The following is a 27,609-nucleotide window of genomic DNA, read 5'->3' as shown; positions in this document are numbered from 1 at the left end:
CCAAACTCTATGCAGGGCCTCTAACCCCAACTTCTTAAACCAGGGGACTCGAACCCCAAACTATGCAATTCTTACCTGTTATCTGTGTCTCCCAACTGAGGTTCTCCGTTTGGTCCGTGGAGGCCATAGGATGGTCAGCCGGAGCCGAAGGGGTCGGAACAGGGAGTCAGAGAGGGAGAGGGAGACCGAGAAAAATCTCTCGGAGGGCCCTTCTGTCTCAACCCACTCGTACCTGCTTGCCGATCTCTTACACCGGATCCCTGAACTGCCAACCATTTGGCTCCTGGCTGGCTCGCCAAATTGTTCAATTGAAATTATTAACCTGCTCAGTTGAGGAAAAACACCAGAGACACAAAATTACCTCTGAAACGGTTTTTATTCAGAGAGGTGTTCGCAGCCCCATGTATTTCGGGCGTAAGGTAGCCAACTCCCAATTTGTCAGTTTACAAAGGTCATACTTATACTCAAAAGCAGGGTACTACATTCGCAAATATGGTTACCAATTCAAATTCATTAATTGATTGGCTATTGCATAGCTAAGGACGCGAAATACTCGGAATAAGCATAGACACAAGCTTAATACTTGGAATGGGTATGGACGCAAGCAAAACACTCAATAGGTATATAGCTCAAAATACTTTGCCGAACACATTGTCTTGTGGTTGCAATGTTCCTCTTCTTTGTGGTTGCCACATGCTGTCTGGCATCTTATTTTAGCTACCTCTTCCCTGTCCTCCTACACTTCCCCAATGACGTATCCTCTCCCTGGTCCTGTCTACATATTTTGCTACGCTTACCCCTTGCCCACCCCTTCTACACGTGCCCCTTACCCTCTTCACATTCTCATAAAGAGCAGTGTTTATCTGTTTGTTGGGTTATTAACTTTGAGTCTTCTAATTTCCTGAAGTGTTTGTTTAAGAAGACTAACTCCTAACCTATTTTTCACACTGCATTAACAGATAACTGGCAAACTTACTTCAGTAGAATTAATCTAATCTAAATTTTTCATCCATGCTACTTATCTCATTCATTCTCAATGGATTGTTTATTTTTGGCTTTTGTTAGATTCAAATTAGCAAGAGGTTTAATGGATTGGTTGGGCCCAATTGTCACTTTCCATGCAATCAATCCTTAAATGTTAACAATACTCCTTTCATCACTTGTAAAAAAAAATTTCTTCTTTGCCATGACTGCTAAATTAATTCTGCATGATTTTGTCTTTTTTATACTAATTCATTTGCTTTTATACAGCATCTAGATCAGGATAAAAATCATCGTTTTGCACCCACTCATCACCTCCATCTGGCTCCCCTTCTCCTTCCCTTTCTTTCATGGTCTACTATCCTCTCCTATTAGATTATTCCTTCAGCCTTTTACCTGTTCCACCTATCCTCTCCCAGCTTCATTTACATTCTTTGATTTTGGAGAGATTTCTCTCATTTTTCATTTTTGTCTTTTGCTGAATTATGAATTTCCAATATCAATGTCTATTTCTTTTAAACCTCTCAGCTAATAAACCCTTCATCTACTACCATCTTAATAGCAATGGTGGACCACATTTCCATTTTTTTGTCTGATGAGGGTTTCAAATATATATAAATTATTATCTATTCTTAGAGGGTTAGCTATTTTCAATTTTCTGTGGTTTCTCGGACTCCCACTGTCAACTTCCGCCACATGTCTTTCTACTTTATATTATTCAGATGATCTCTGATTTTAGATTGAAATAATCACTTTACATTTTTAAATATAAAATTTTGTGATCTGATGGGCACTGCTTTTGAAAGTTATCTAAAAACCTGATCATCGTTTAACCCTTCCACATTACGCAAAATAGATCTGTTCTCTTGTTGGTTTCTCAGCATACTAATCTAGAAAATATTTTTACACTCCATATATTCATGCTGCTCATTTGGTTTGCTTCCAGCCATGTGTTGATTGGTACCATTTGGTATTTACAGTGGCATGCAAAGTTTGGGCACCCCTGGTCAAAATTTCAGTTACGTACTAACTAAGTAATTGCTAACTGAGTAAACTATAACCTGATTTCCAAAAGGCATAAAGTTAAAGATGACACATTTCTTTAATATTTTAAGCAAGATTACTTTATTTCCATCTTTTACAGTTTCAAAATAACAAAAAAGGAAAAGGGCCCGAAGCAAAAGTTTGGGCATCCTGCATGGTCAGTACTTAGTAACACACCCTCTGGCAAGTATCACAGCTTATAAGTGCTTTCTGTAGCCAGCTAAGGGTCTTTCAATTCTTGTTTGGGGGATTTTCGCCCATTCTTCCTTGCAAAAGGCTTCTAGTTCTGTGAGATTCTTGGGCCATCTTGCATGCATCTTGAGATCTAACCATGGATTTTCAATGATGTTCTGGTCAGGGGGGCTGTGAGGGCCATGGCAAAACCTTCAGCTTGCGCCTCTTGAGGTAGTCCATTGTGGATTTTGAGGTGTGTTTAGGATCTTTATGGTGTTGTAGAAGCCATCCTCTTTTCATCTTCAGCTTTTTTACAGACGGTGTGATGTTTGCTTCCAGAATTTGCTGATATTTAATTGAATTCATTCTTCCCTCTACCAGTGAAATGTTCCCCGTGCCACTGGCTACAACACAAGCCCAAAGCATGATCGATCCACCCCAATGCTTAACAGTTGGAGAGGTGTTCTTTTCATGAAATTCTGCACCCTTTTTTCTCCAAATATACCTTTCCTCATTATGGCTAAAAAGTTCTATTTTAATTTCATCAGTCCACGGGACTTGTTTCCAAAATGCATCAGGCTTATTTAGATGTTCCTTTGCAAACTTCTGATGCTGAATTTTGTGGTGAGGACGCAGGACAGGTTTTCTTCTGATGACTCTTACATGAAGGTCATATTTGTGCAGGTGTCACTGCACAGTAGAACAGTGCACCACCACTCCAGAGACTGCTAAATCTTCCTGAAGGTCTTTTGCAGTCAAGCGGGGGTTTTGATTTGCCTTTCTAGCAATCCTACAAGCAGTTCTCTTGGAAAATTTTCTTGGTCTTCCAGAGCTCAACTTGACCTCCACCGTTCCTGTTAACTGCCATTCCTTAATTACATTACGAACTGTGGAAACGGCTACCTGAAAACGCTTTGCTATCTTCTTACAGCCTTCTCCTGCTTTGTGGGCATCATTTACTTTAATTTTCGGAATGCTAGGCAGCTGCTTTGAGGAGCCCGTGGCTGCTGATTGTTGGGACAAGGTTTGAGGAGTCAGGGTATTTATAAAGCTTTGACATTTGCATCACCTGGCCTTTCCTAACGATGACTGTGAACAAGCCATAGCCCTAACAAGATAATTCAGGTCTAGACCTTGGTAAAAGTTATCCTAGAGCTCAAATCTCTAGGGGTGCCCAGACTTCTGCATGGTGCTCCTTTCCTTTTTTTACTCTAAAATTGTACAAAACAAAAATAATACACTAATCTTGCTTAAAATGTTGAAAAGAATGTTTCATCTTTAACTTTATGACTTTTAGATATCAGTTCATCTTCAACTCACTCAACTATTCACAGAAATAGGAATTTTGACCAGGGGTGCCCAAACTTTTGCATGCCACTTTGTTAATGTCCCCTAAGGCTTTCCTTCACCCCTATCTCCTCACCCCTCATTCTCCTTTTCACTCAGTGGTTCTCCTAGTTCATTGGTAAGGTTATGCTTTCAGATTTCTGCTCTAAAAGCTTCTGTTCCTCTCAGTTGAATTATCTTCACCTCTAGTGCAAGAAATTTTCTCCTTTTAATATTAATTAGGTAGATGATGCTGCTTTTTAATTAGTTTTTCTTTGCAATATGCCTTACTAGCCATTGCGGTGGTGGTAAGTCGCTCCCTTAAACCATTGGCTTCCTTCATGTGAAGCTGCTCACAATGAGCAAAGAGTGAAGGATTTGGACCCTGCAATGGAGAAAGAATAGTTATTTATTTCTGAGTTAGGATATGTTCATGTGACTTTGTTCCAATATGTGTGTTGCCCTTGCCCGTGTAGGGGAGGTCACACATTTAGAGGTGCTGTTGCATTAATTTTGGTCATTTTGTAATTGCTGCACACTCTACTGTGTGCTGGTAGTGGGTGGAATAAATGGTTTATATGCCAATAGGTTGTTTTGTTCTGGGCGATATCAAATTTAATAAATATTTTTGGAGCTGAACTCATCTGGCACAAAGAGACTATTGCATCCTACTACTGATTTTTGCCTTGGAATGTCAGGAGTTGAATTATTTGCCATGGGATATCCAGACTCTGCTCTGTTCTTGTATTGAGTTTCTGGCCATAGTGCATTATGAGATGTTGGTGGTAACCTGTGATGGACATATCATTAATGTCAATGAAGGTAGTCAATTGTGTTGGAATTAGTCTATGTCAGTCACTTTTGTGGCTTGCACATTATCTGTTTATCAGTAAATATTTGAATGTTGTCAAGGCTTTGTTGCTTGTAAGCGTGGAAGGTTCCATGTACTGGGGAGCTGCATAGGAAATTAAATGCTATGTATTCTTCAGCAAATGTTTCCATTTGTAATGGAAGGAAAATCACTGATGAAGCAGCAGAGCAAAATTCCTCGAGAGATTCTTGCAGAGATGTCCTTGGATTGGGATGAATGTCCTCTAATAACTCTCTTCCTATGGGTGAGGTATGACTAACTATTGGTGTATTTTCCTCTGATGCACATTAACTTCAGTTTTATCTGTGTTCCTGGATGCTACACTGTCTACAACTTGCTTGAAACCAATGCATGGACCATGGTATGATGTTTAAAATTCAGTCTTTGAATAATGTTTGGACTAAGATTGTGATAAAGTGCAGATTGGGGATGAATTAATTGGGTGGTAATGAACTGGTCTGCATATATCAGTTTTTTTTAATGGGTAAGAGATACTCGTGCAATTTATCACATTGTTGGATAGATGTCAGTAGTGTAACTGTAAAAGCCCATCTATAGGTCTTGAGCACAGGAATTCAGTATACTGTTGAGATGTTGTCTTGCCCTCTAGCCTTTGCTATATCTATATCTTGATATAATGTGGAGTGAATCATTAGCCAGACCTGATGAAGGGTTCAGGACCTCAAACGGTAATTTTCTCTTTCTACAAACACTGCCTGACCTGCTGAATATTTCTAGTATTTTCTATTAGCCCACAGGCTTCAGGGAGAGTGGGAATCACAAGAGGAAGTGAATCACTTACTTGGCATTAGTTACAAATAATTTAACCTATCTACAGCAAATTGAGGAGTGGAACACTCCAGAAGCCGTCTCCTCTCATTAAGTGTTTAATCTTCCTCCACTCTTCTTGACTAGATGTTGGGTTCTGCAGAGGATTGATCTAATTGTCTGTGAGATTGCTTTGCTCTGTCAATACTGTGGTGTTTATGCAGTCAGTATGTACATAGTCCTCATTGCATCTTTAATCTGTTGGCATCGTGTTTTTAGGTATGCCTAGTGTTGCTCCGCATATGCCCTTCTACACTCCTTGTTGAACAATGTTGATCCCTAAGGTGTTAACAGTGGTTGAAGTGAGGGATAAGTTGGGTATGTGTGTAATGTGAAAAGAGTCTTGGATCCAGTGAGTGAAACAGAAGACACAGATTGCGAATGAGAACATTAAATATTTATTTATAAACAAACAGTGAAACACTGAACAGGGCATCTAGTTACACAAGTGTTCATCTAAGCTACCCTAAGATACACAAAGCTACAATACTAAACATTCAATAAACCTTTTAATTCAACAGGTACTCCATTAAATCTCCCTAAATTACAAAACTGCAAAACTAAGCACACTAAGAATGAGTACTTAACTAAGTAAATGTAGGAGGCCTGTCTATGCAAAGCTTTTTCCCAAAAGTCCTTCAGCGTTGGTTGCAACCAGTCTGAAGTGGGCCATGGCGACAAAGAGGGTGAATCGCTCACATGTTCTATGTCATACCCCTGAGGCACCCAGAACCAGAATCAGGTGCCCTGGCGAGTAAAGGAACCAGTGGGAAAGAGTTGCTGCTTCCTTTGAACAGGCTAATCAATGACCGACTCAGCAGAAGCGGCCTTCGGCTGACAAATAAGCCAACCCCTCACATGACATCCCACCCCTCCAAAGACACAATACCTTGACAATTCGTTCCTCAAGCTAGTAGAGCTTTCACAGGCACCCCATTAAACTGGCATGTAGGAAGAAAGCCAAGTCTCACTCATATATAAAATATAACAGTCCCTCATTTCCCTTCAATACAGCAGTCTTGTCCCCAAGTCCTCAAGTTTGTTCCCTGGTGACCGCATGTTTGCTGACAAGATGCTGGGTAGAGGGGGGCCTCATCCCACTGTGTTTCAGCCTGGCATGGAGTCCCCCTTCCTGCCTCACTTGCCACCGTGGCAATGAACCTGTATCTGTTTAAAGGTGTCATACCTGCCTGGTCTGACAAGTCCTTCAGACATCGTGAAATATGTAGATCATTAAGTTGAAATAAAAGTACATTGCTTGGAGGGAGTTTGCATGCTGCAGACTGCAGTGAGAGTAATTCAAAAGAGGTATGTTTAAAAGTATTGTACAAAGCCCTCAGAATGTCACCGTGGTTCACTGGCACCATTGTTAATTATTAATTAAGGGGAGGTTTCCTTGTACACATTTGACCTGATTTCATGAGAATTAATTAAAATGGTTCACAAAAGCAGACTGCTTCACCCCCCATCCCCATCATCTTGCCTGCATCAGGCCACTTACACCTTTCCCATCTAAATCCTTTTAAGTGTTGTAATCATTTCTGCCCCCACCACCTCCTCAGGAGGTTCCACCTGTTCTAGGTATTCACCATCTTTTGTATGGACAAATTTGCAAATTTTTCCCCTCTCACCTGAAGTCTAAAATATTTTTGACTCCGTCTTGGGGAAAATATTCTAACTGTTCTTATCCCTCATAATTTTACAGATCTCTATTAGCTCAGCCTCTTACATTCCAGCAAGAGTAAACGCAGCCTATCCAATCTTCCTTACAACTACAGTCCTCCATTCCAGGCAATGTCCTGGTGAATGTCTTCTTCTACCACATCCTTCCTGTCATGTGCTGCCAGACCTGTACATGTTACTACAAGTAACATTAAATCATGATGTTAAACCATGATTTCCCAACTCTTTAAATGCATTGGCCTTTGAAGACAAGCATGCTCTGCCCATTGCTCTTTTCGCTACACTATCTACTTGTATCACCTCTTTCAGAGAGCTTGTGGATTTGCACCAGGAGAACTCTCTGTATGCCAGAGCTTCCAGGGTTCCTGTTGTTTATTCATGCATATGACCTACAAGATTTTAACCTCCAAATTGCATTGCCAAACGCCTGTCTGAATTAGTGTATTTGTTACTGAAGTACTCAGTTTAACAGCTCACCTATGTCCTACTATATCCTGAGACAATCTCCTTTGCTAAGACTGGATTTGATGTTGACAAACCAGCCTTCTATGTGGATCCTTGTCAAACGCATTACTGAAGTCTGCCTTCTTCAGTCTCCTAGAACCATAGAAATGTACAGTACAGAAATAGGTCTTTATTGTCCACCTTGTCCATTCCAATAGTAATGTCTAGATCTAGGTAATCAAATTTGTCTGTTTTAGGCCTGTATTCCTCTACTCCTTTGTTATCTCCTTGGGGAGAAAAAACAAATTAAGTAGTACAAAGACATGTTGACTGACCTTAAACACTCTCTACCTTTCTAAATGAGCATAAATCCTATCCCTTTTAATTTTCTCCCAGCACCGACAGAAGGCTCACTGGAGTTATCTATCTTATCCCCACTGTCCTGAAATAAGGGAACAACATTATTTATTCTTCAGTCTTCTAGTACTGCACCTGTGGCTAATGGTAATGCAAACATTTCTGTCAGGGCTGCAGCAGTCTCCTTCCTCAATTCCCATAACATTCTGGGATAGATCATGCCCAGGATTTGGTGTTTATCCATCTTTATGGACATCTAACATCTCCACCTTTTTAATAATGACAAGCTCTGGACAATTAATGTGTCTGTATTTGAATTTATTATTCTCCACAGTTTACTGCTTAGTGAATGCAGATGAGGTTTTCATTTAGGATCTTCTTGCTGCCTCCACACATCAATTACCCCATTGATCCCTAAGATGATCAAGTTTTACTCAAGCTCTCCTCTTACAACGTAGGACTTAATCTTGTCCATGATATTTCATGGCCTCTTTTTTTTCTTTCTCCTAATATAAGTACTCTTTTCCCATTTTTCCCCTAATCAAGCTTTCAGTAAAGTATGTCATCCAAGGGTCCCCAATCTCCCATCTTTGCCTTTCATCCTTCCCTGAACCCTTGCTAACAGTCTTTTAAAAGTTTCTCACTTGCCAGGTGTTGATTTATCTGCATGCATCTGCTTCCAGTCTACTTTAGCTAAAGCCATTTGTTGCACTATTGGAATTGCCCTTCCCTAACTTAGGACCTTAGCTTGCTGTGAGGTAATCCCTCTAGATTTATCCTTGAAGTTAAATGGCTATTATTGTCAATCAAGTATCATGAACATCCACCTATGCAGACGTAATCTTTAAGTATTTTGTAATTAGTAAGTTTCTTAAACAAAACCAGCGGTTTAACAAATGTTACTCACTTTTTCAATGGTAAATATTATTGTGGTGTCCAAGAACTCAACAATACAGTCATGGAATCTCTCAAGCCTAGGATTTAGGGTGCCATAGAAAATGGTGCTTTCTGGAAGTCCCTCCAGGCTGTGATTTAAACAAAAAAAGTAATGTTGTGCTTTGGATTGTTTTTACGGACTACATAAATAATAAATTATATGTGGTAAAATAGTTGAGTTGGAGTTTTGTATTTTTGCAGAAATATTAGTTAAGTTGGGCAGAGTTCTCAACTACAAATTTCTCCATTTAAATTGTTTAACGTTGCACTGATTTTCATATCAGACTAAGTATTCATCTCATGTATTCCCTTTTAGTAACAAAAAATTGTAATTTACAGAGCGATTAGTTCCCATCTGCAGACATGTGGATGTTCTGTGGTTGTCGGAAGCAATCCAGAAAAAGTAAACAAGGTATTTCTATCAACACAAAATGGTGGTTCATAGTATCTGATTACAATGAATGTGATTTTTCTTCATAGACTGTAAATAGATATCTTTTTTCCTTAGTCTGTTAATTTTGTATACATAAAGATTCCTCTATTCTGAATATCATTTATCAGAAGCCAAAAGAGATGTATGTTTTAGATTAACGTTGCTATAGGAGCAAGTTACCTTTACCATTTCTGACTTAATTAGTTTTCTGGCAAATAAAAACCAATAGAATGATTATTCTCTGTATTTTATGCTGCTGTTACCATCATTCACATTAGTTTAACTATTTAGAGCTTTATTGTGTTTGATTCACAGTGTATGTCAAAGGTGAGATGGTAAAAGAATATTTTAATATTAATATAAATGTAACTCCATTAATTAATATTGAATAATCAGATTATAACAATGGTTCAATAGATAACATCTAGTTAAAGTACATTTTTTGAATATGCCTCTTGTGAGAAATGTATTGTACATTTGGCTTTATTAATAATTTGGCTAGCATTCTTCAGAATGGGACATTATTGGCAACAAAATAGAGATAGCCGTGGCATCACAGAGCAGGAATTATAAAAGAGTTGCAGATTTATAAAATAATAAATTTCTAAGAGTACGTTGAAACCTACCCTAATTCAAAATTATTAATGGAAATCAATTCACTTATTCACTGTGAACTGATGTAGACACAAGCCAAAATGGCCTCCTTCCATGTCCTAAGGAAATATAGTAAACCACAAAATTTTAATGGCAGGGTAGTTTATGTCGTAAATTATTTAACTTGTGTCAAATATTTTACAAACAAGAAAAAATGAGGTTCTACTTTTGTTTCCTCTGTTACATTGTACACAGTTGAGGACGATTGAAGTAGCCATCACAACACACAAAGGAGCTGGAAGAACTCAACAGGACTGGAAGGAAAGAGGGGAGACAGCCAGTGTAGAAAGGTGGGAGGGAGGGGTGGAACAAGCGCTGGTGGGTGATAAGTGGTTCTAGTTGAGTGGAAATGATGTAAGACACTTGGAGATGATAGATGGAAGTGACAAAGAGCTGAAGAAGATAGAATTTGATAGAGGACAGTAGAGCATGGAACAAAGGGAAGGAGGTGGGGAGGGGAGGAATGTCTGGTGATGAAAAGATGGAGAGAGAGCAATGGAGGTCTGTGGGTTCAGGAGAGGTAGAACAGAGGGGAGTGGTTACTGAAAGTTAGAGAATTTAATGTTTGTACTATCGGGTTGGAGATGACCGAGGCAGAAAATGAGGTGCTGTTCCTCTAATCCGCAACTAGCTGTGAGCTGGCATTGGAGGCACCCTGGACAGATGTGCTGGTGTGGAAATGGGAAATGGAATTAAAATGGCTGGCCAACTGGGAGATTATGGGAGATGCGGTGGATGGACCAGAGCTTCTTGATGGAGTGTTTCTCCAGTGTAGAGGAGGACATACAGGGAGCACTAGAAGCAATAAATAACACTGATGGATTCATATCTGAAGATCCACCTCGCCTGGAAGAACTGCTTAGAGCCCTGGATGATGGTACTGGAGGAGGTGTAAAACTTAATGCAGTTGCTGGGATAATTTGAATGTTCTGTCCTTAGCAGCAGCCTTCCCTTTGTTCCCCTGAATCCACGCCTCAAGTTTTGTAACCACCATCATGTCCTTCCCGCCTTCTACCAAACTCAACTCAGTCAATGTGATATCAATCCCTCACCTCACAAAATGCTGGAGGAACTTAGCAGTTCAGGCAATGCCTATGGAAATGAATCTACAGTCGACATTTTGGGCTGAGATCCTTCATTAGGACTGGAAAGGAAGGGGGAAGATGCCAGAATAAGAAGGTGGGGAAAGGGGAAAGACAATAAGTATGAAGATCTTAGGTGAAGGCAGGTGGTGGTGAAGGGGGGATGAAGTAAGAAATTGGGAAGTGACAATCGGAAAAGGCAAATGGCTGGAGAAGAAGGAATATAAGAGATAGGAGAAAGGGAAAGGGGAGAGGCTGGTGAGGAAGAAGAGGTAAGAGGCCAGAGTGGAGGAAGAGGGAAGAGCGAGCAAAAAAAAGTTACTGGAAGGAGAAATTGATGTTCGTACCTTCTGGGGGGAAGCTACCTAGATGGATTGGAGGTGTTGATCCTCCAGCTTGAGAGTGGCCTCGTTGTGGAAGAATAGGAGGCCATGGACTGACTTGTCAGAATGAAAATGGGGATAGGAATTTAGATGGTTGGCCATTGCAAATTCTGCATTTTGCAGATGGAATACCCCAATTTACATTGGGCCTCACTAAATTAGAGAAGGCCACATCAGGAGCACCAGAGTACAGTAGAATACTCCACCAGATTCATAGTGAAGTATTTCCACACCTGGAAGGACAGTGTAATGAGCTCTTCAGGCCCATGTGGGGAGTGGAGAGTGTTGGGCTCCGAGGTTTTTAGAGCACTGGAATTTGTTAATTATTGTCTTAACAAGAGTTGTTAATCCCTGGTGCTTTCTGTTTAACCTTGATAAGTTATTTTGACTAACAGCATTTCCATGTTCTCTGATTACTTAAGTGGACTCCTGTTTAGCGCTTATTGCTGTGTCGTAGTTTTGAGAGTGTTATGTTACCCAGTGTTGCTCTGCTGGGCCACCGATGTTTTGGTGTACAACTGCCACAAAACAACAAATTTCACGACACATGCCAGTCATATTTATTCTGATTCTGACTCCCTGCATCATGGGCAGGCTCATCCCTCCCCACAAAGCCGGCTCCAGGCACTTATCTATCAACCCCATTAAGTGTTATACTGTGGCGACCCATTTCCTCGCACATCCGAACCGGCTCACAATTAGATAGCCTACGGGGGTTTGTGAGCACAGAGCTTTGGAGCCTCAGCGCCACGGGGGGCAGGTTGAGGGAGGCTTAAAAGTGAGGCTGAGGATTTCGAATAAAGTTTTCCTTCGACTGCAGTTACCGACTCCGTGTCGTAATTTTAGCGCAGCGTGTAGCACACCGCTACAATTGGTGACCCCGACAGTCCAAACGATTTTTGGACCAGAAATGACCGACGCCGCCTCTGTTCATGCGGTTTCGTTGAAACTGCCGGGTTTCTGGACACAGCGACCGAACCTATGGTTCCAGCAAGCCGAAGCCCAATTCCACGTTCGCCAGATCACCTCAGAAGACACCCGCTACTACTACGTGGTGAGCTCCCTTGACCAGGACACAGCGGCCCAGGTCGCGGAGTTCGTACAGTGGCCCCCGGCAGATGGCAAGTACACGGAATTCAAAGCCCTGCTCCTCAGGACTTTCGGACTCTCACGGCGCGAGCGGGCTGCCCGTTTACTGCACCTGGATGGCTTGGGCGACAGACCTCCATCGGCTTTAATGAATGAGATGTTGTCTCTCGCCGACGGACACACACCCTGCCTCATGTTTGAGCAGGCATTCCTGGAGCAGCTGCCCGAGGACATACGCCTGCTGCTATCCGACGCGGATTTCAGTGACCCCCGGAAGGTGGCAGCCCGGGCGGACTTGCTGTGGAATGCCAAAAAGGTGAGCGGGGCGTCCATCGCACAGATCTCCCAGCCACACTCCCGGCAGCAAACCAGTCCAGGCCCGACCGCAGAGCCCGCCAACCCCCGGCCCAATGAACACTGGTGCTTCTACCACCAGCGGTGGGGCGCAGAAGCCCGCCGTTGCCGCCCGCCCTGCAAGTTCCTGGGAAACGCCAGGGCCAGCCGCCGCTGATGGCTACGGCGGCTGGCCATCGGGATAGCCTCCTGTATGTGTGGGATAGAAGGTCGGGACGCCGCTTTTTGGTCGATACTGGGGCTGAGATCAGCATTTTACCTCCGAGTTACGACACCCGCAGCAGGGCACCGGGTCCCCCCCTGAGGGCCGTGAATGGCAGCACAGTAAGGACCTATGGCACCTGTCAGGTGCAGCTACAGTTCGGCTCCAGCCAGTTCACGTGGGACTTCACACTGGCCGCCGTAGCCCAACCGCTTCTGGGTGCGGATTTTTTGCGAGCTCACAGCCTACTGGTTGACCTGCCCAGGAAGAGACTGGTACACGCCGAGACCTTTCAGACGATCTCGCTGGGTGCAGCCCAGTTGCCAGCCCCTCACCTCGGCTCCATCACGCTGTCCGATAATGACTTCACCAGGGTCCTGGCGGATTTCCCATCGGTTCTGGCACCGCAGTTCACAGCGGCCATGCCCCGACACGGCGTACAGCACCACATCCCGACCCAGGGACCACCCCTCCACGCCCGCGCTCGGCGGCTTCCCCCGGACAAGCTCCGACTGGCGAAGGAGGAGTTCCAGAGGATGGAGGAATTGGGGATCATCCGGCGGTCCAACAGCCCATGGGCCTCCCCCCTGCACATGGTGCCCAAAGCGACGGGAGGCTGGAGACCGTGCGGCGACTACCGCAGGCTGAACGAGGCTACCACACCGGACCGCTACCCTGTGCCGCACATTCAGGACTTTGCAGCAAACCTGCACGGCGCACGGATCTTCTCCAAGGTAGACCTCGTCCGAGGGTACCATCAAATCCCGATGCATCCTGACGACGTCCCCAAAACGGCTCTCATCACCCCGTTTCGCCTTTTCGAGTTCCTCCGCATGCCGTTCGGCCTGAAGAATGCCGCACAGACGTTCCAGCGGTTAATGGACGCGGTGGGACGGGACCTGGACTTCGCGTTCATCTACTTGGATGACATCCTCATAGCCAGCAGCAGTCGTCAGGAACATCTGTCCCACCTCCGTCAACTCTGCGCCCGACTGAGTGAGTACGGTCTTACAATCAACCTCGCCAAATGCCAGTTCGGACTCGATACCATTGACTTCCTGGGCCACAGGATTACTAAAGACGGGGCAACCCCTCTGCCCGCTAAGGTAGATGCAGTCCGCCACTTTCCCCGACCCACCACGATCAAAGGCCTTCAGGAATTCGTAGGTATGGTCAATTTCTACCGCCGCTTCCTCCCTTCAGCTGCCCGGATCATGCGCCCCCTGTTCGCCCTGATGTCGGGTCCAAGCAAGGACATTACCTGGGACGAGGAGTCCGCCGCCGCTTTCGTTCAAACGAAGGAAGCTTTGGCGAACACCGCAATGCTAGTACATCCCAGAATGGATGCCCCTACCGCCCTCACAGTGGACGCATCTAACACGGCAGTCGGTGGGGTGCCGGAGCAACTCATCACAGGTCGCTGGCAACCCCTGGCGTTTTTCAGCAAACACCTGCGGCCACCCGAGCTCAAGTACAGTGCTTTCGACCAGGAACTGTTGGCGCTATACCTGGCAATCCGGCATTTCAGGTACTTCTTAGAAGGTCGGCCCTTCACCGCGTTCACGGACCACAAACGGCTTACCTTTGCATTTACAAAAGCGTCCGACCCCTGGTCGTCCCGCCAGCAGCGACATCTGTCCTACATCTCTGAATACACGACGGATGTCCGGCACGTCTCGGGTAAGGACAATGTCGTGGCGGATGCGCTCTCTCGCCCTACCGTTCATGCCCTTTCGCAAGGGGTAGACTTTGAGGCACTGGCAGAGGCGCAGCAGGCGGATGAGGAGATTCCAAGTTACAGAACCGCAGTCTCCGGTTTGCAGCTCCAGGACCTCCCCGTAGGCCCGGGTGAGAGGACCCTACTCTGTGACGTCGCCACCGGCCAGCCCCGTCCCGTCGTCCCGACAGCCTGGCGGCGCCGTGTTTTCGACTCCATTCATAACTTGGCGCATCCCTCCATCCAGACAACTGTCCGGATAGTTTCCAGCAGGTTCGTTTGGCACGGACTCCGCAAGCAGGTCAGTGAATGGGCCAAAACGTGCATGCACTGCCAGACGGCCAAGGTGCAGCGGCACACCAAAGCCCCACCGCAGCAGTTCCATCCCGCCCACTGGCATTTCGACCACGTTCATATGGATATCGTGGGCCCCCTGCCAGTGTCACGCAGAGTGCGGCACCTCCTGACTATCGTGGACCGGTTCACAAGTTGGCCAGAGGCGGTCCCGCTCACCGACACCACCTCCGAATCTTGCGCCCAAGCCCTGTTCACCACCTGGATATCTCGCTTTGGTGTACCGGCCCACATTACCTCCGACAGAGGCGCCCAGTTCACCTCCAGCCTGTGGTCAGCTATGGCCAGCCTTTTGGGGACTCAGCTGCACCACACCACTGCCTACCACCCACAGTGGAATGGGCTAGTGGAGCGTTTCCACCGTCACCTGAAGTCGGCCCTCATGGCCCGCCTGCGAGGAGCCAACTGGGCGGACGAGCTTCCCTGGGTCCTACTAGGCATCCGCACAGCACCCAAGGACGACCTGCACGCCTCGTCGGCCGAGTTGGTATACGGCGCGCCCCTGGTCGTCCCCGGGGAGTTCCTACCAGCCCCACGGGGGCAAGAGGAAGATCCCGCAGGAAGCTCGGTAACCTGGCCCCCATACCCACTTCACAGCACGGGCGGCACCCGACCTGCGTACCCAAAGACCTACAGAACTGTAAGTTTGTGTTTGTACGAAGGGGTGGGCATCGGCCACCGCTGCAGTGGCCATACGAGGGGCCGTTTATGGTGCTCCGGAACAACGGGTCCACGTTCGTGCTGGACGTTGGGGGGAAAGAGGAGGTTTTCATGGTGGACCGCCTCAAACCGGCCCATGTGGACCTGGCGCAACCGGCCGAGTTTCCGGTACCTCGGCGCAGAGGCCGACCTTCCAAGCAGGTTCTGGCCCAGACTGTGGACATTGGGGGGGTGTATCGCCGGTTCTGGGGGTGGGGGGGGGGTTATGTGGCGACCCATTTCCTGGCACATTCAAACCGGCTCACAATTAGATAGCCTGCGGGGGTTTGCGAGCACAGAGCTTTGGAGCCTCTGCGCCACGGGGGGCAGGTTGAGGGAGGCTTAAAAGTGAGGCTGAGGATTTCGAATAAAGTTTTTCCTTCGACTGCAGTTACCGACTCCGTGTCGTAATTTTAGCGCTGCGTGTAGCACACCACTACAATACCTGCATTCAGGTTAAGGGAGCAATACCTTAAAAGTACATCTGGGTAGCCTACAGCCTACAATCTGATGGCATGAACATCGATTTCTTGAACTGCCTCTAAGTGCCCCCTCCCCTCCACCATTCCCATTCCAGTTTCCCTGTCTCACTCTATCCCCTTACCTGCCCATCACCTCTGGTGCTCTTGCCCCTTCACTTCCTTCCATAGTCTTCTAATCTCTCCTCACAGATTCCCTCTTCTCCAGCCCTTTATCCCTTTCACCTATTGACTTCCCAGCTCTTTACTTCACCCCTCCTCCTTTCCCAGTTTCACCTATCACCTACTACCTTGTAATTCCTCTTTCCCCTCCCCTCCCCAACTTCAGATGTTTTTTTCCAGTCCTGATGAAGGGTCTCAGCCTGAAATGTTGGCTGTTTACTTTTTTCCATAATGCTGCCTGGCCTGCTGAGTTTCTCCAGCATTTTGTGTGTGTTTTTAAAAAAAAATAGGATTGTTTTTCAGCCAGGGTGTGGAGTACAGGAGCATGGAATTTATGTTAGAACTGTATGTGGAATGAGTCACATGGTCTTTATGTGGTATATTTTATGTGATTTTAAAATTTGTAGACAGAGGCCGTGGTTAAGACTTAAAAAAAGTTCTAAAGTTTTCGGGCTAGCTTTGGGTTTGATCTGTGTTCACTCAGTGACTGTGTGGGTTTCCTTCAGGTGCTATGTTTTGCCATTTTATCCCAAAGATGGTTGGTTGGCTAATGAGCCTCTGTAAATTGCCCCTGGTGTGTAGAACATTGCTGGGAGAGGGTGGGGTGGACTGATGGGAATGTAGGGAAACTAGAAAGAAAAGATGAATTGTAAAAGGGGTGGTTGATTGTGTGAATATATGTGCCTTGAGGTTTGTTTTTGCTCTGTTTCTCTGGCATTCGTGATAAACTGCCTCATGAAAGCTGTTTGGCAAGACATTTAGAAAGAATATTAATATAATGGGGCAAAGTCACTGTGCTTTTTCGAAAGGGCTATCACATTTGACCAACTTATTGGCATTCTTTAACAACGTAAAGGGGAGCCAGTGTATGTATTATAATTCATTTTCAAGAAACCATTCAATAAGCTGTTGCGTCAAATGCTATTGTAAAAAATATAAGTTCTTAGTGTGGGAAGTAATGTTTGGCATGATTGGGATATTAGTTACACCGTAAGCTATAAGAGCAGAATTAGGCCATTTCGCTCATCGCATCTGTTCATCAAGGCTGATACAATTTTGGCTAACAGGGAACAGGTTAGGCATGGTTGGTATTTTACTGCCTAGCAAAATGCATCTGGTGCTGAATTGTATTGATTTATGCTGGGCCTCAACATTAGCATTTATATAAATGATTTGGATGATGGTACTGAAGGTTTGGCTGCTGAATTTGCTGATGATGCCAAGATGGAAAATAAGCTGTGAAAGTGGATATGAGGCTACATCTAGATTAAGGAAGTGATCAAAGTGATGTGAAAATAGAACATAACATGGGAAATCATGAAAGTAGCTCTTGGAAAAACATCACATTGATACTAAGAAATTGCAAAGATCCAAGATGCAGAAAAAACTAAGTATACTAATATGTGATTTGCAAAAGGCAGGTACAGCCAGTAATTGGACAGCGAATTGAATACTTAAAATGTTTATGTTGGGGAATTTAACTGCAAATGTAAGTTATTTGGAGTAATTGTGAGACCAATCTGGAGTAGCTGTGAATTGTCTTTCTGTATTTAGGGAAGGATGTTAATACGTTGGAAGAGTTATTAGACCAGCTGGATGGGTGGATTTCTTTTTTTATAAGGACAGGTTAAACTGTCTAGGGTTGTATCCACTGGAGGAACTCTGGCTCAGGCAGCATCTATGGAGGAGCATTTCACCAGGCAACGTTTCAAGTTGAGATCCTTCATGTGGGTCCATGAGGCTACTTGAGTTCCTTAAACTATTTGTTTGCTGCTCCATTTTGCAGCATTTGCAGAGTCTTGTATCCACTGTATCTACTGGAGTTGAGTAGAATAACAAGGTTGTAACACAGAGTTCCTGAGAGATCTTAACAGGGTGACATAAAGAGGATGGTTCCACTTGAGGGAGATTCCAGAACTCTAGATAATTGTTCAAAAGAAAGAAATTGCCCTCTTAACAACAGGGGAGGCAAAATTTATTTCAGGGGATTGTGTGTCTTTGCAACCCACCTCAAAATACAGGAGAAGCACAGTTGTAGAATAATTTTGAGACATGAGCAGATTATTGATCAAAAAGGCAATATAAGGTTATGGACAGGTGGATCTCCTGAGATGAAGTGGAAATCAAATTAACAGAGCAGGCTGGATGGGCTGAGTGGCCTACTCCTGTTAATTAATTTGTTAACATATAAGCTTATAAATATCTCTGTACATTGACAGATGGTTCGCACGTTGTGCCTTTTCTTGACTCCAAATGAACGAAAGTGCTCTCGACTTGCTAATGCCAGTGGTTCTTTCAAATATAATTCGGGACTCTTTGTTCAGGGCCTTTTGAAGGTACTTATAAAATGTGCTTCTATTCCTCAATTTTATGGATTTCTCTTTCCAAATGCATTCCCTTATCTCCTTTGTTTTAATATTGTCATGTTCTGACCTATAATACAGGCAGGTAATTTCTGCATTTAGCTTGATTAGTCCATTGCATTGCTTTTAGTTTTAAGAACTGCTCCAGAAGTTAGGGAATTGGTCTTTGTTAACTTAATGAAATGAGTGGTTGTTATACCATATTTCAATATGTTAATGCATTTTGGTTTGCAAGGGTTTAAATCTCCAAAGTAAACTTGTTGGACTGTTTTTCCTAACCAGCGTCTCATTATAGTATAAGTACAACATATATATATATTACAGTGCTAATGGCAACAAAAACTGTTGAGTCAGATTATCTATTCTTTGCTAAATTAAACTTTAAATAATCTGAGTTAAACTCGTCTTTGCATGCATTTTCTTTTTCTACTCTGTCAATTGACTTTAATGAAGTACTAGATGACTTCTGGAGCTTTTTAGAAGTGCTAAAGAGCAGATTGGAATAGAGATTCAAGAAAGGGAAATTTTGCCTTTCTGCAAGTAAAAGTAGCTCCCTTGACAAATCAGGATATCTCATATACATAATGATCAAGATGCCCTGCAGTGAGTTAAATTGTCTTTAACGTTTCTCAGAATAGAACAGCATCAGGTAATAGTTAGCAACCTGTTGTCATGATCAATCATGACTAAATATAAATAGATTTATATAACCATATAACAATCACAGCACTGAAACAGGCCATCTCGGCCCTCCTAGTCCGTGCCAAACTCTTAATCTCACCTAGTCCCACCTACCCGCACTCAGCCCATAACCCTCCACTCCTTTCCTGTCCATATACCTATCCAATTTTACCTTAAATGACACAACTGAACTGGCCTCTACTACTTCTACTTTTTAATAATTAAAGTCACCAAGAACATTGTGCAGATTATGTAAATGTATAATTGTGCATAATACAAAGATGGAACAGGGTTAGTGCATCTGTGCTTATCATTTATTTTGTAGAAGAGCCTTTTTCAAATACTAATGTTTGCCTAGATGCCTCTTGCCCTAACTCATGAAAGTGTTCCAACTTGAGTAACTATAATTCTCAGAAAGGAAAGTTAACTGTTATTACAGTAAGAGACGGAATGAATCTGGTGCTAAGAGATAATTGTGATAAATTCCAATCACTTGACCATAAGATACAGGAGCAGACAAGTCTAATGTATTTATAACCTATTCATTATTATGTTATGTTTCTTTTATATATGAAATTCAATAAAAAGATTGAAAAAGAAAGAAAGATACAGGAGCAGAATTAGGCCTTTTGGCCCATTGAGTTTGCTCTGCCATTTCATGGCTGAACCATTTTCCCCTCAGCCCCAATCTCCTGCCTCGCACCCCCCCCCCCCCCCCAATCGCTTCATGTCCTGAACAATCGAGAATTTATCTACCTCTGCCTTAAGTATACATCGATTTGGCCTCCACAGCTGCCTGTGGCAACGAATTCAACAGATTCACTACTTGCTGGCTGAAGAAATTTCTTCTCATCTCTGTTCTAAAAGGATGCCCCTCTATTCTGAGGCTGTGTCTTCTAGTTTTAGATACCATAGGATACATGCTCTCCACGTTCACTCTACTGAGGCCTTTCAACATTTGATAGGTTTCAATTGAGTCACTCCACATTCTTCTGAATTCCAGTTCTGAATCGAGGGTTTTAAGTTTGCAGAATTATCATACATCATTCTTATAAATTATGCTGTAATGCATGGGTTAAAAATAAGATACTTGTTTAAATATTCAATAAGAATATAATTAAAATAATTGGAGCTGCAAATTTTTGAGCCACAACGATTTTCCATTTGAATCAAAGCATCAACAGTAAAGTAATATAAAGGTCAATTGTTAAAGATTCAGTATATTCAATTTATCTGCAATCATTGAGGAATGAAATCATTGAATATTGATGTCTCTACTTACTACAAATATAAATTACTATTTTTTCAGGATGCTACTGGTAGCTTTGTACTGCCTTACCGTCAGATTATGTATGCTCCGTACCCAACCACACACATCGATGTTGATGTTAACACAGTGAAGCAGATGGCCCCATGCCATGAACATATTTATAACCAGCAGAACTATATGAACATGGAACTTGTCACACTTCAGAAGACTGCGTCAGAAGAAGTAGTAATTCCTGATACCATAATTCACATGGATGAAAGTTTCACCCCTAACCTGTATGTATTTTAAGACAATTGAATCTTTTTTAACAGAATGTTTTTTATTTTACGTCTGCTATACCTATGGAACTAGAGATTGGAATGGAATCCTGTGTTTGACAAGAAAAATGAATACTTAGTCATTATTCAAGAAACTAATACTAGTTGGAGAATTCAAGAAGGGATGAGTGAAATTCTAACAATATGCTAATAATTAAGAAAAACTGTTAAGATATCTAATCACTCATTTTTATCATTTCCTATATCCGAGGCTTTGTAATAATGCACTTGATGCAAACTTCTGTCACCGTTTTATGGAACTTTGAGTGAAAATACTGGCTGAATATTTAGTTGCTGATATTTCAGTCATCTGAGTCTTGGGGTTGTTTCTCAGAAACAGAATCAGGTATAATTACACTGGTCCAGTTACAAGGAAAAGTTTGTGATCCTTTGCAATTACCTGGTTTTCTGCATTAATTACTCATTTAAAAATTGAATCTCCATCTGAGTCACAATAATGAACAAACACAATCTGTCTAAACTAATAGCACAAACAATTATACTACTTCTCATCATTACCGAGTACGCCATTTAAACAATCACAGTCTAGGTTCAAAAAAGTTTGTGAGCTTCTGGGATAATGCCTTCTGTAAAAGCTATTTGGAGTCAGGTTTTCCAATCAATGAAATAAGATTAGAGGTATGGGTTGTCGAGGTGCCCTGCCCTTTCAAGATGACACACTAAGTTGGTTACTGACAGAGCCTCTTCTGCTCAAGAAAGATTTGTTTATGTTCATGATGCCTCGATCAAAACAACTTTCAGAGAACCTTAGAAGAAGAATTGTAGAGATGCATGAAACTGGAAAGAGCTACAAAAGCATATCTAAAGACCTGAATGTTCATCAGTCCACAGTTAGAGAAATTGTCTATAAATGGAAGAAATTCAGGGCTGTTGGTACTCTTCCGAGAAGTGGGTACCCTGCAAAGATCACACCAGCGGCACACTATACAATGCTGAAGGGTGTGAAAAAGAACCCAAGGGTAACAGCAAAAGACCTGCAGAAATCTGTAGAACTTGCTAAAGTCTCTGTTCAAGTTTTCACAATTTAAAAAAAAAACTTTCCTGGTGTATATGAGGAATTCCAAGGAGCCCGACAATAGTTTATTAGCCAGAACTAGAATGGTGATCATGAATGGATACCTCAGAAAAAATTACTGCTCTCCAAAAAAACATTGCTGCACGTCTCAAGTTTGCAAAAGATCACCTGGATGTTCCACAATGTTCTGTGGATAGATGAGACCAAAGGTGAACTTTTGGTAAAAATGCACATTGCTATGTTTGGAGGAAAAAGGGCACTGCACACCCAGACGAAAACCTCATCCCAACTGTGAAGCATTGTAGAAGGAGCATCATGGTTTGGTGCTGCTTTGCTGCTTCAGAACCTGGACAGTTTCTAATCATTGAGGGAGCAATGAATTCAAAATTGCATGAAGACATTTTACAGGAGAAGGTCAGGGTAGTATTCAGTTACCCGAAGCTTAATAGAAGTTGGATGATGTAACAATGATCTGAAACACAAGAATAAATCAACAACAGAATAGCTTAAAATTAAGAAAATTTGTGTCTTAGAATGACCAAGTCGGAGCCCAGACCTTAACCCATTTGAGATGCTGTGGCATGACCTGAAGAGGGCTCTTCATGCAAGGTATCCCAGAAATATTGAAGAACTGAAAACAGTTTTGTATAGAGGAATGGTCTAAAATTCCTGCTCACTATTGTGCAAGGAAATGTTTAAAGGATGTTTTTGCTGCTAAAGAAGGTTCTACAAGTAAATAAATTCAAAGGCTCACATACGTTTTCCAGCCTGAACTGTGAATGATTAATCAATATGTTCAATAAAGACTTAAAGTACTGTTGTTATTAGTTCAGGCAGGTGGTGTTTGTTTACTTTTGTGACTTGGATGAAGATCAGACCACATTTTATGAGTAACTAATGCAAAAAAATCAGGTAATCACAAAGGGTTTATAAACTTTTTCTTGCAATTGTTGTGAAATTTGTTAACTTTACAGCAGTAGTGCAAGAAATGCATGATAGAGAGGAGAAAAAGAATTATAGTAAGTATTAGTGTGTGTATATTTTCCAATATTTGCTATAATTCAGCTTTTTTAAATATATGTACTAAGTTAAATTAATAAGTAGTGTGAAAAAATTGAAATAAAAATATAGTAAGGGTTCATGGGTTCAATATCCATTTAGAAATCAGATGGCAGAGAAGAAGAAGCTGTCACTGAATCGTCGAGTGTGTGCCTTCAGGCTTCTATACTTTCTTCCTGCTGGTAACAATGAGAAAAGGGCATTTCCTGGCTGGTGGGGTTCTTAATGACAGATGCCACCTTTTTGAGGCACTGCTCTTTGAAGATATCCTGGATACTATTGGGGCTGGTGTCCATGATGGAGCTGACTAATTTTACAACTCTCTGCAGCTTACTTCAATCCTGTGCAGTAGCACCCCACCCCCCCATACCAGATGGTGATGCAGCCCACTCTCCAAGCTACATCTGTAGAAATTTGCAAGTGTTTTAGGTGACCAAATCTCCTCAAACCCCTAATGAAATATAGCCGCTCTCTTGCCCCCTTTAGAGCTGCATCATTATGTTGGGTCCAGGTTAAGTCCTCAGAGATATTGACACCCAGGAACTTGCAATTGCTCACTCTTTCCTCTTCTGATCCCTCTGAGGACTGGTGTATGTTCCCTCGTCTTATCTTTTCTGAAGTCCACAATCAGTTCTTTGGTCTTACTGATGTTGAGTGCAAGATTGTTGCTGCGACACCACTCAATCAGCTGGTATATCTCTCCTGTATGCCTTCTCATTACCATCTGAAATTCTGAGGAAAAGTACAGTTCATTAATTTACTGGAATACTTGAGATCCTGGATCCCTTGACTTGATTTTGATTTTGAGATGTTCTTAAATATAGTCTTAACAGTGCATTAATATACACATACACTCACTGCCAAATCTAGGGTAGTGAAGAAGTATAGCATGCTTGCCTTCATTGATCAGAGCATTTGAGTTGAAATGTCATGTTCTAGCTCTAAAACTTTGGTTAGGCTGCACTTTGAGTATTCTGTGCAATTCTTGTTGCCCCATTCTAGAATGCACTTGGAAGTTTTGGCAAAGGTTTAGAAGAGGTTTACCAAGATGCTGTCTGGATTAGAAGATATAAGCTATAAGGGAAGGTTATACAAACTTGGATTTTTCTCTCTGGAACATTGGACATTAGAAGAAACCTGATAGACATTTATAAAACTAAGGGGTATAGTTAGGTTAGATATTCAGGATGTTTTCCCAAGGTTAAACAAAAGTCAAATATTGGACAAAATGCATTTAGGGTGACAGGGGCAAAGTTTAAAGGAGATGTACAGAGCAAATCTTTTTGTTTTACAGTGCCAGTTGTTTGGAATTGGCTGACACTGACGTGGAAGCAGGTACAATTGTGACATTTAAGAGGCTGCTAGACACACACCTGTAGGGGAATTGTGGGATTTGGATTATATACAAGTAGAAGAGATCTAGCTTAATTTGATATTGTGTTGGGTACAGACATTGAGGGTTGTATAAGCAGTTTGTAAAAACAGCACAGCTTCTGCATTGTCTTCTAATTACAGTAAACAGAATGTAGTATAGTACAGCACAGAAATGGGCTGAACTAAACCAGAACTAAACCACTGATTCCCAACAGGGGTGCTTACATGTCCTAAGGGGACGTTAGGGGAAATAGAAGTTGTTGGGGGGTAGTTAAGATTCTTTGGGGTGCGGGGGGTTGTAAGCAGCACCGTGGCTTGTGGCATGAGACTGACCAACTGTTAGTAGACCAATGACAAACAGGAGAAAATCTACAAATGCTGGAAATCCAAGCAACACAGATAAAATGCAGGATGCTGCCTGACTTGCTGAGTTCCTCCAGCATTTTGTGTGTGTTGACCGTTAGAAGAGCAGGCACTTCCAAAAATCATGAACACAAGAAGCTCCATAACTCTGCAGGCAATGAGCACTCATTGTCACAAGGCACCTGAAACTCAGCAATCTCATCCAACCTTACCAACCAAATAGATGTTTGCATTCCAGACACCCGCCACTCTGTTTTTCCTTTTAATAAAAAACCTGCCCCAGACATCAGCTTTAAACCTTCCCCTTCTCACCTTAAATGCTTGCCGTCTGGTATTAGACTTCATAGCCTTGAGAAAAATGATACTGGCTGGGTGTCTGTCTATGTCTCTCCTAACCTTAGAAAATACTTACAGATCTCCCCTCTTCCTCTCACTCCAGAGAAAACAACCCAAGTTTGTCTAAAATCTGCTTACACACCTCGAATTCAAGCAGCATCCTTATAAACCTCTTCTGCATTCTCCCCAGATACTCCTCCTTATCGTGGGGTGACCAAAATCCAAGATCAAGTTGTATCACTTCCCCAACAGTCTACTAAATTAGTGCTGCGTTATAAATAATGAGTACATAATTGAAAAGGAATTGTCTTTCACTCCAGTAATTACTGAAATGGAAAATATCATAGTGAATTCATAATGCTTTGTATTTATCTGATATGCTTATTCTTCGGTGTTCTCTATGGTTCTAAGTATAAAAGCACTTTGGAATATTGTAGAACAGCTCGCCAAGCAGGGATTTGCTCTCGATCTATTGATACCTTTTGGTGTATAAACTATCACAGAATGTCTTGATTTGTTTGTCAATGATTTTTGCCTGCCGAATTAAATACTTAAGATTAAATTTTAGAGTTTTAGAATAAAAGTGACTTCCTTATTTGTGCAATATTGCAGCAAATAGTAGTTTTGTCTTATCTGCTCAAGATAACTTCAAGCTCTTAGTAAAGTTTCTCTGTAATTCTAGTTACTTTCTCAGTTATTTAAAAACTCAGTTTCTGTAATTTGATTCTGTATTTTTTTAAATTGCATTTCACTGAACTCTTTCAGGAATATATTCCAGGATGTGATGAATCGGGACACATTAGTGAAATCATTTTTAGATCAGGTAAGATGTATTGGAAATATGATGTCACTTGTGATATCAGAGTTAATTGCTAGGTGATTATAGATTATTTGTTTAAGGGTTTAGTAGTGGAAATAATGGCCCTTAATTTGTGCTGAAATGTAATGTTTCTTGTTTTGGTGGAGGAAATCTCATAAATTTAAAAAATTCTCTTTTTAATACTAATTTTTAAAATTTTGGTATTTAAGCTTCTAATGTAGTCTTTTGTATACGTCCCCTCCCCACCCTTCACCAAATGTTAAATAAAATGTAATCCTTTTTATTTCCTTCTCCAGTATCATTTTTGCTGGATGTCAAAGATCCCTTTGAACTATATCTAGCAGCAGCTTGCATGAGGGATAAAGCAGACTAATGATGCCTTTGTGGGCAGCTTTCATTAAAACTAAAATTTGGCCCATTATTAGTATGGTAGGTTTTTTTGCAAAATTAGATTTTTTTGGGGGAAACAAATGTACTTTATCAAAAAAGTGTTTCAAACTCTGCTCTTTGCATCTGCTCCTTTTGTTGCAAATGTTAAAACTTGTTTGTTTAAAACTATGCTTCTCTTTCAGATTTTTCAGCTCAAGTCTGGTTTGTCCCTCAGAAGCATTTTTCTGGCACAGTTCCTTCTCGTCCTTCACAGAAAAGCCCAGACAGTGATAAAATACATAGAAGATGAAACGTATGTTAGATTCTGACTTCACTATTATTTTAATACTTCATTGTACCGCAACATGAGAGAAATATATTTCCTTGTTTATATATCCTTTTTAAAATCCTTTTTTAAATGAAAATTCTGCTGCTCCCATTTGTTATTCTTTTCTATACTTTGCATGTGTCATTCTTGGTCATATGGATCATTATAAAAACAGTTTGAAATGGAGGAAGAAGGAGGTTCAGATCTGCTTTCCCACTTAAATTGGGAACAGACAGGAGATTCCGTGGATGTGCACAGGACACCCAGATGGTATGTTACCTTGCAGGCGCCAGTGTCAGGGACATCTCAGATCCTGTCCACAACATTTTGAAGAGAGAGAGAGAGAGAGCAGTCAGATGTCTTGGTACATATTGGTACCAATGACATAGAAAGGAGAAGCAAAGAAGTTCTGAAAAGAGAATTTAGAGAGTTAGGTAGAAAGCTGAGAAGCAGGACCTCCTGGGTAGTCATTTATGGATTGCTGCCTATGCCACAAGCCAGTGAAGGTAGAAACAGGATGATTTAGCAGATAAATGTGTGGCTGAGAAGCTGGTGCAGGGGGCAGGGCTTCAGGTTCTTGGATCATTGGTATTTCTTCTGAGTGAGGTATTACCTGTTCAAAAGTGATGGGTTGCACCTGAACCTGAGGGAAACCAATATTCTCACTGGCAGGTTTGTTAGAGCTGTTGGGGAGGGTTTAAACTAATTTGGTAGGGGAGTGGGAACCGGAGTGAAGGGACTCAGGATAGGATGGATGATAAAAAAGTAAAGATAGCGTGCAGTCAGACTGTCAGGAAGGTGATGGGACTTAGTTGCAGCCAACAGGCTGAGTATCAAATCATTAGGGATGCAGAATCAGAAAAGATAGCAAATACGGTATTCAAGGTATTGTATTTAAATATGCGTTGTAAAAGAAATAAGGTGGATGATCTTGTTGCGCTATTACACATTGCCAGGTATGATGTTGTGGTTGAAGGATGGTTGTAGTTGGGAGCTGAATATCAAAGGTTACACATAATATTGGAGAGATAGGAATGTAGG

The 27,609-nt window shown here is 42.3% G+C and overlaps 1 protein-coding gene across 6 annotated transcripts in view; it reads left to right on the top strand.

The window, feature by feature from the left end:
• Positions 1 to 27,609, top strand: part of c9orf72 (C9orf72-SMCR8 complex subunit) — a 54,607-nt gene that overhangs the window by 15,775 nt on the left and 11,223 nt on the right. For 5 of the 6 annotated variants that reach the window (XM_059974902.1, XM_059974905.1, XM_059974903.1 and 2 more), the window contains exons 5-9: positions 8,984 to 9,056; positions 18,472 to 18,588; positions 20,606 to 20,841; positions 25,817 to 25,874; positions 26,444 to 26,553. In XM_059974902.1, coding sequence (XP_059830885.1) covers positions 8,984 to 9,056; positions 18,472 to 18,588; positions 20,606 to 20,841; positions 25,817 to 25,874; positions 26,444 to 26,553 — 594 coding nt within the window. The remainder of the gene's footprint in view (positions 1 to 8,983; positions 9,057 to 18,471; positions 18,589 to 20,605; positions 20,842 to 25,816; positions 25,875 to 26,443; positions 26,554 to 27,609) is intronic. The other variant, XM_059974907.1, reaches the window with a different exon arrangement.

The sequence above is a fragment of the Hypanus sabinus genome, chromosome 7 (assembly GCF_030144855.1).
Source record: "Hypanus sabinus isolate sHypSab1 chromosome 7, sHypSab1.hap1, whole genome shotgun sequence".
NCBI lineage: Eukaryota > Metazoa > Chordata > Chondrichthyes > Myliobatiformes > Dasyatidae > Hypanus > Hypanus sabinus.
Note: the sequence above shows the minus strand (reverse complement) of the source record. Positions and strands in the feature narration are given on the sequence as shown.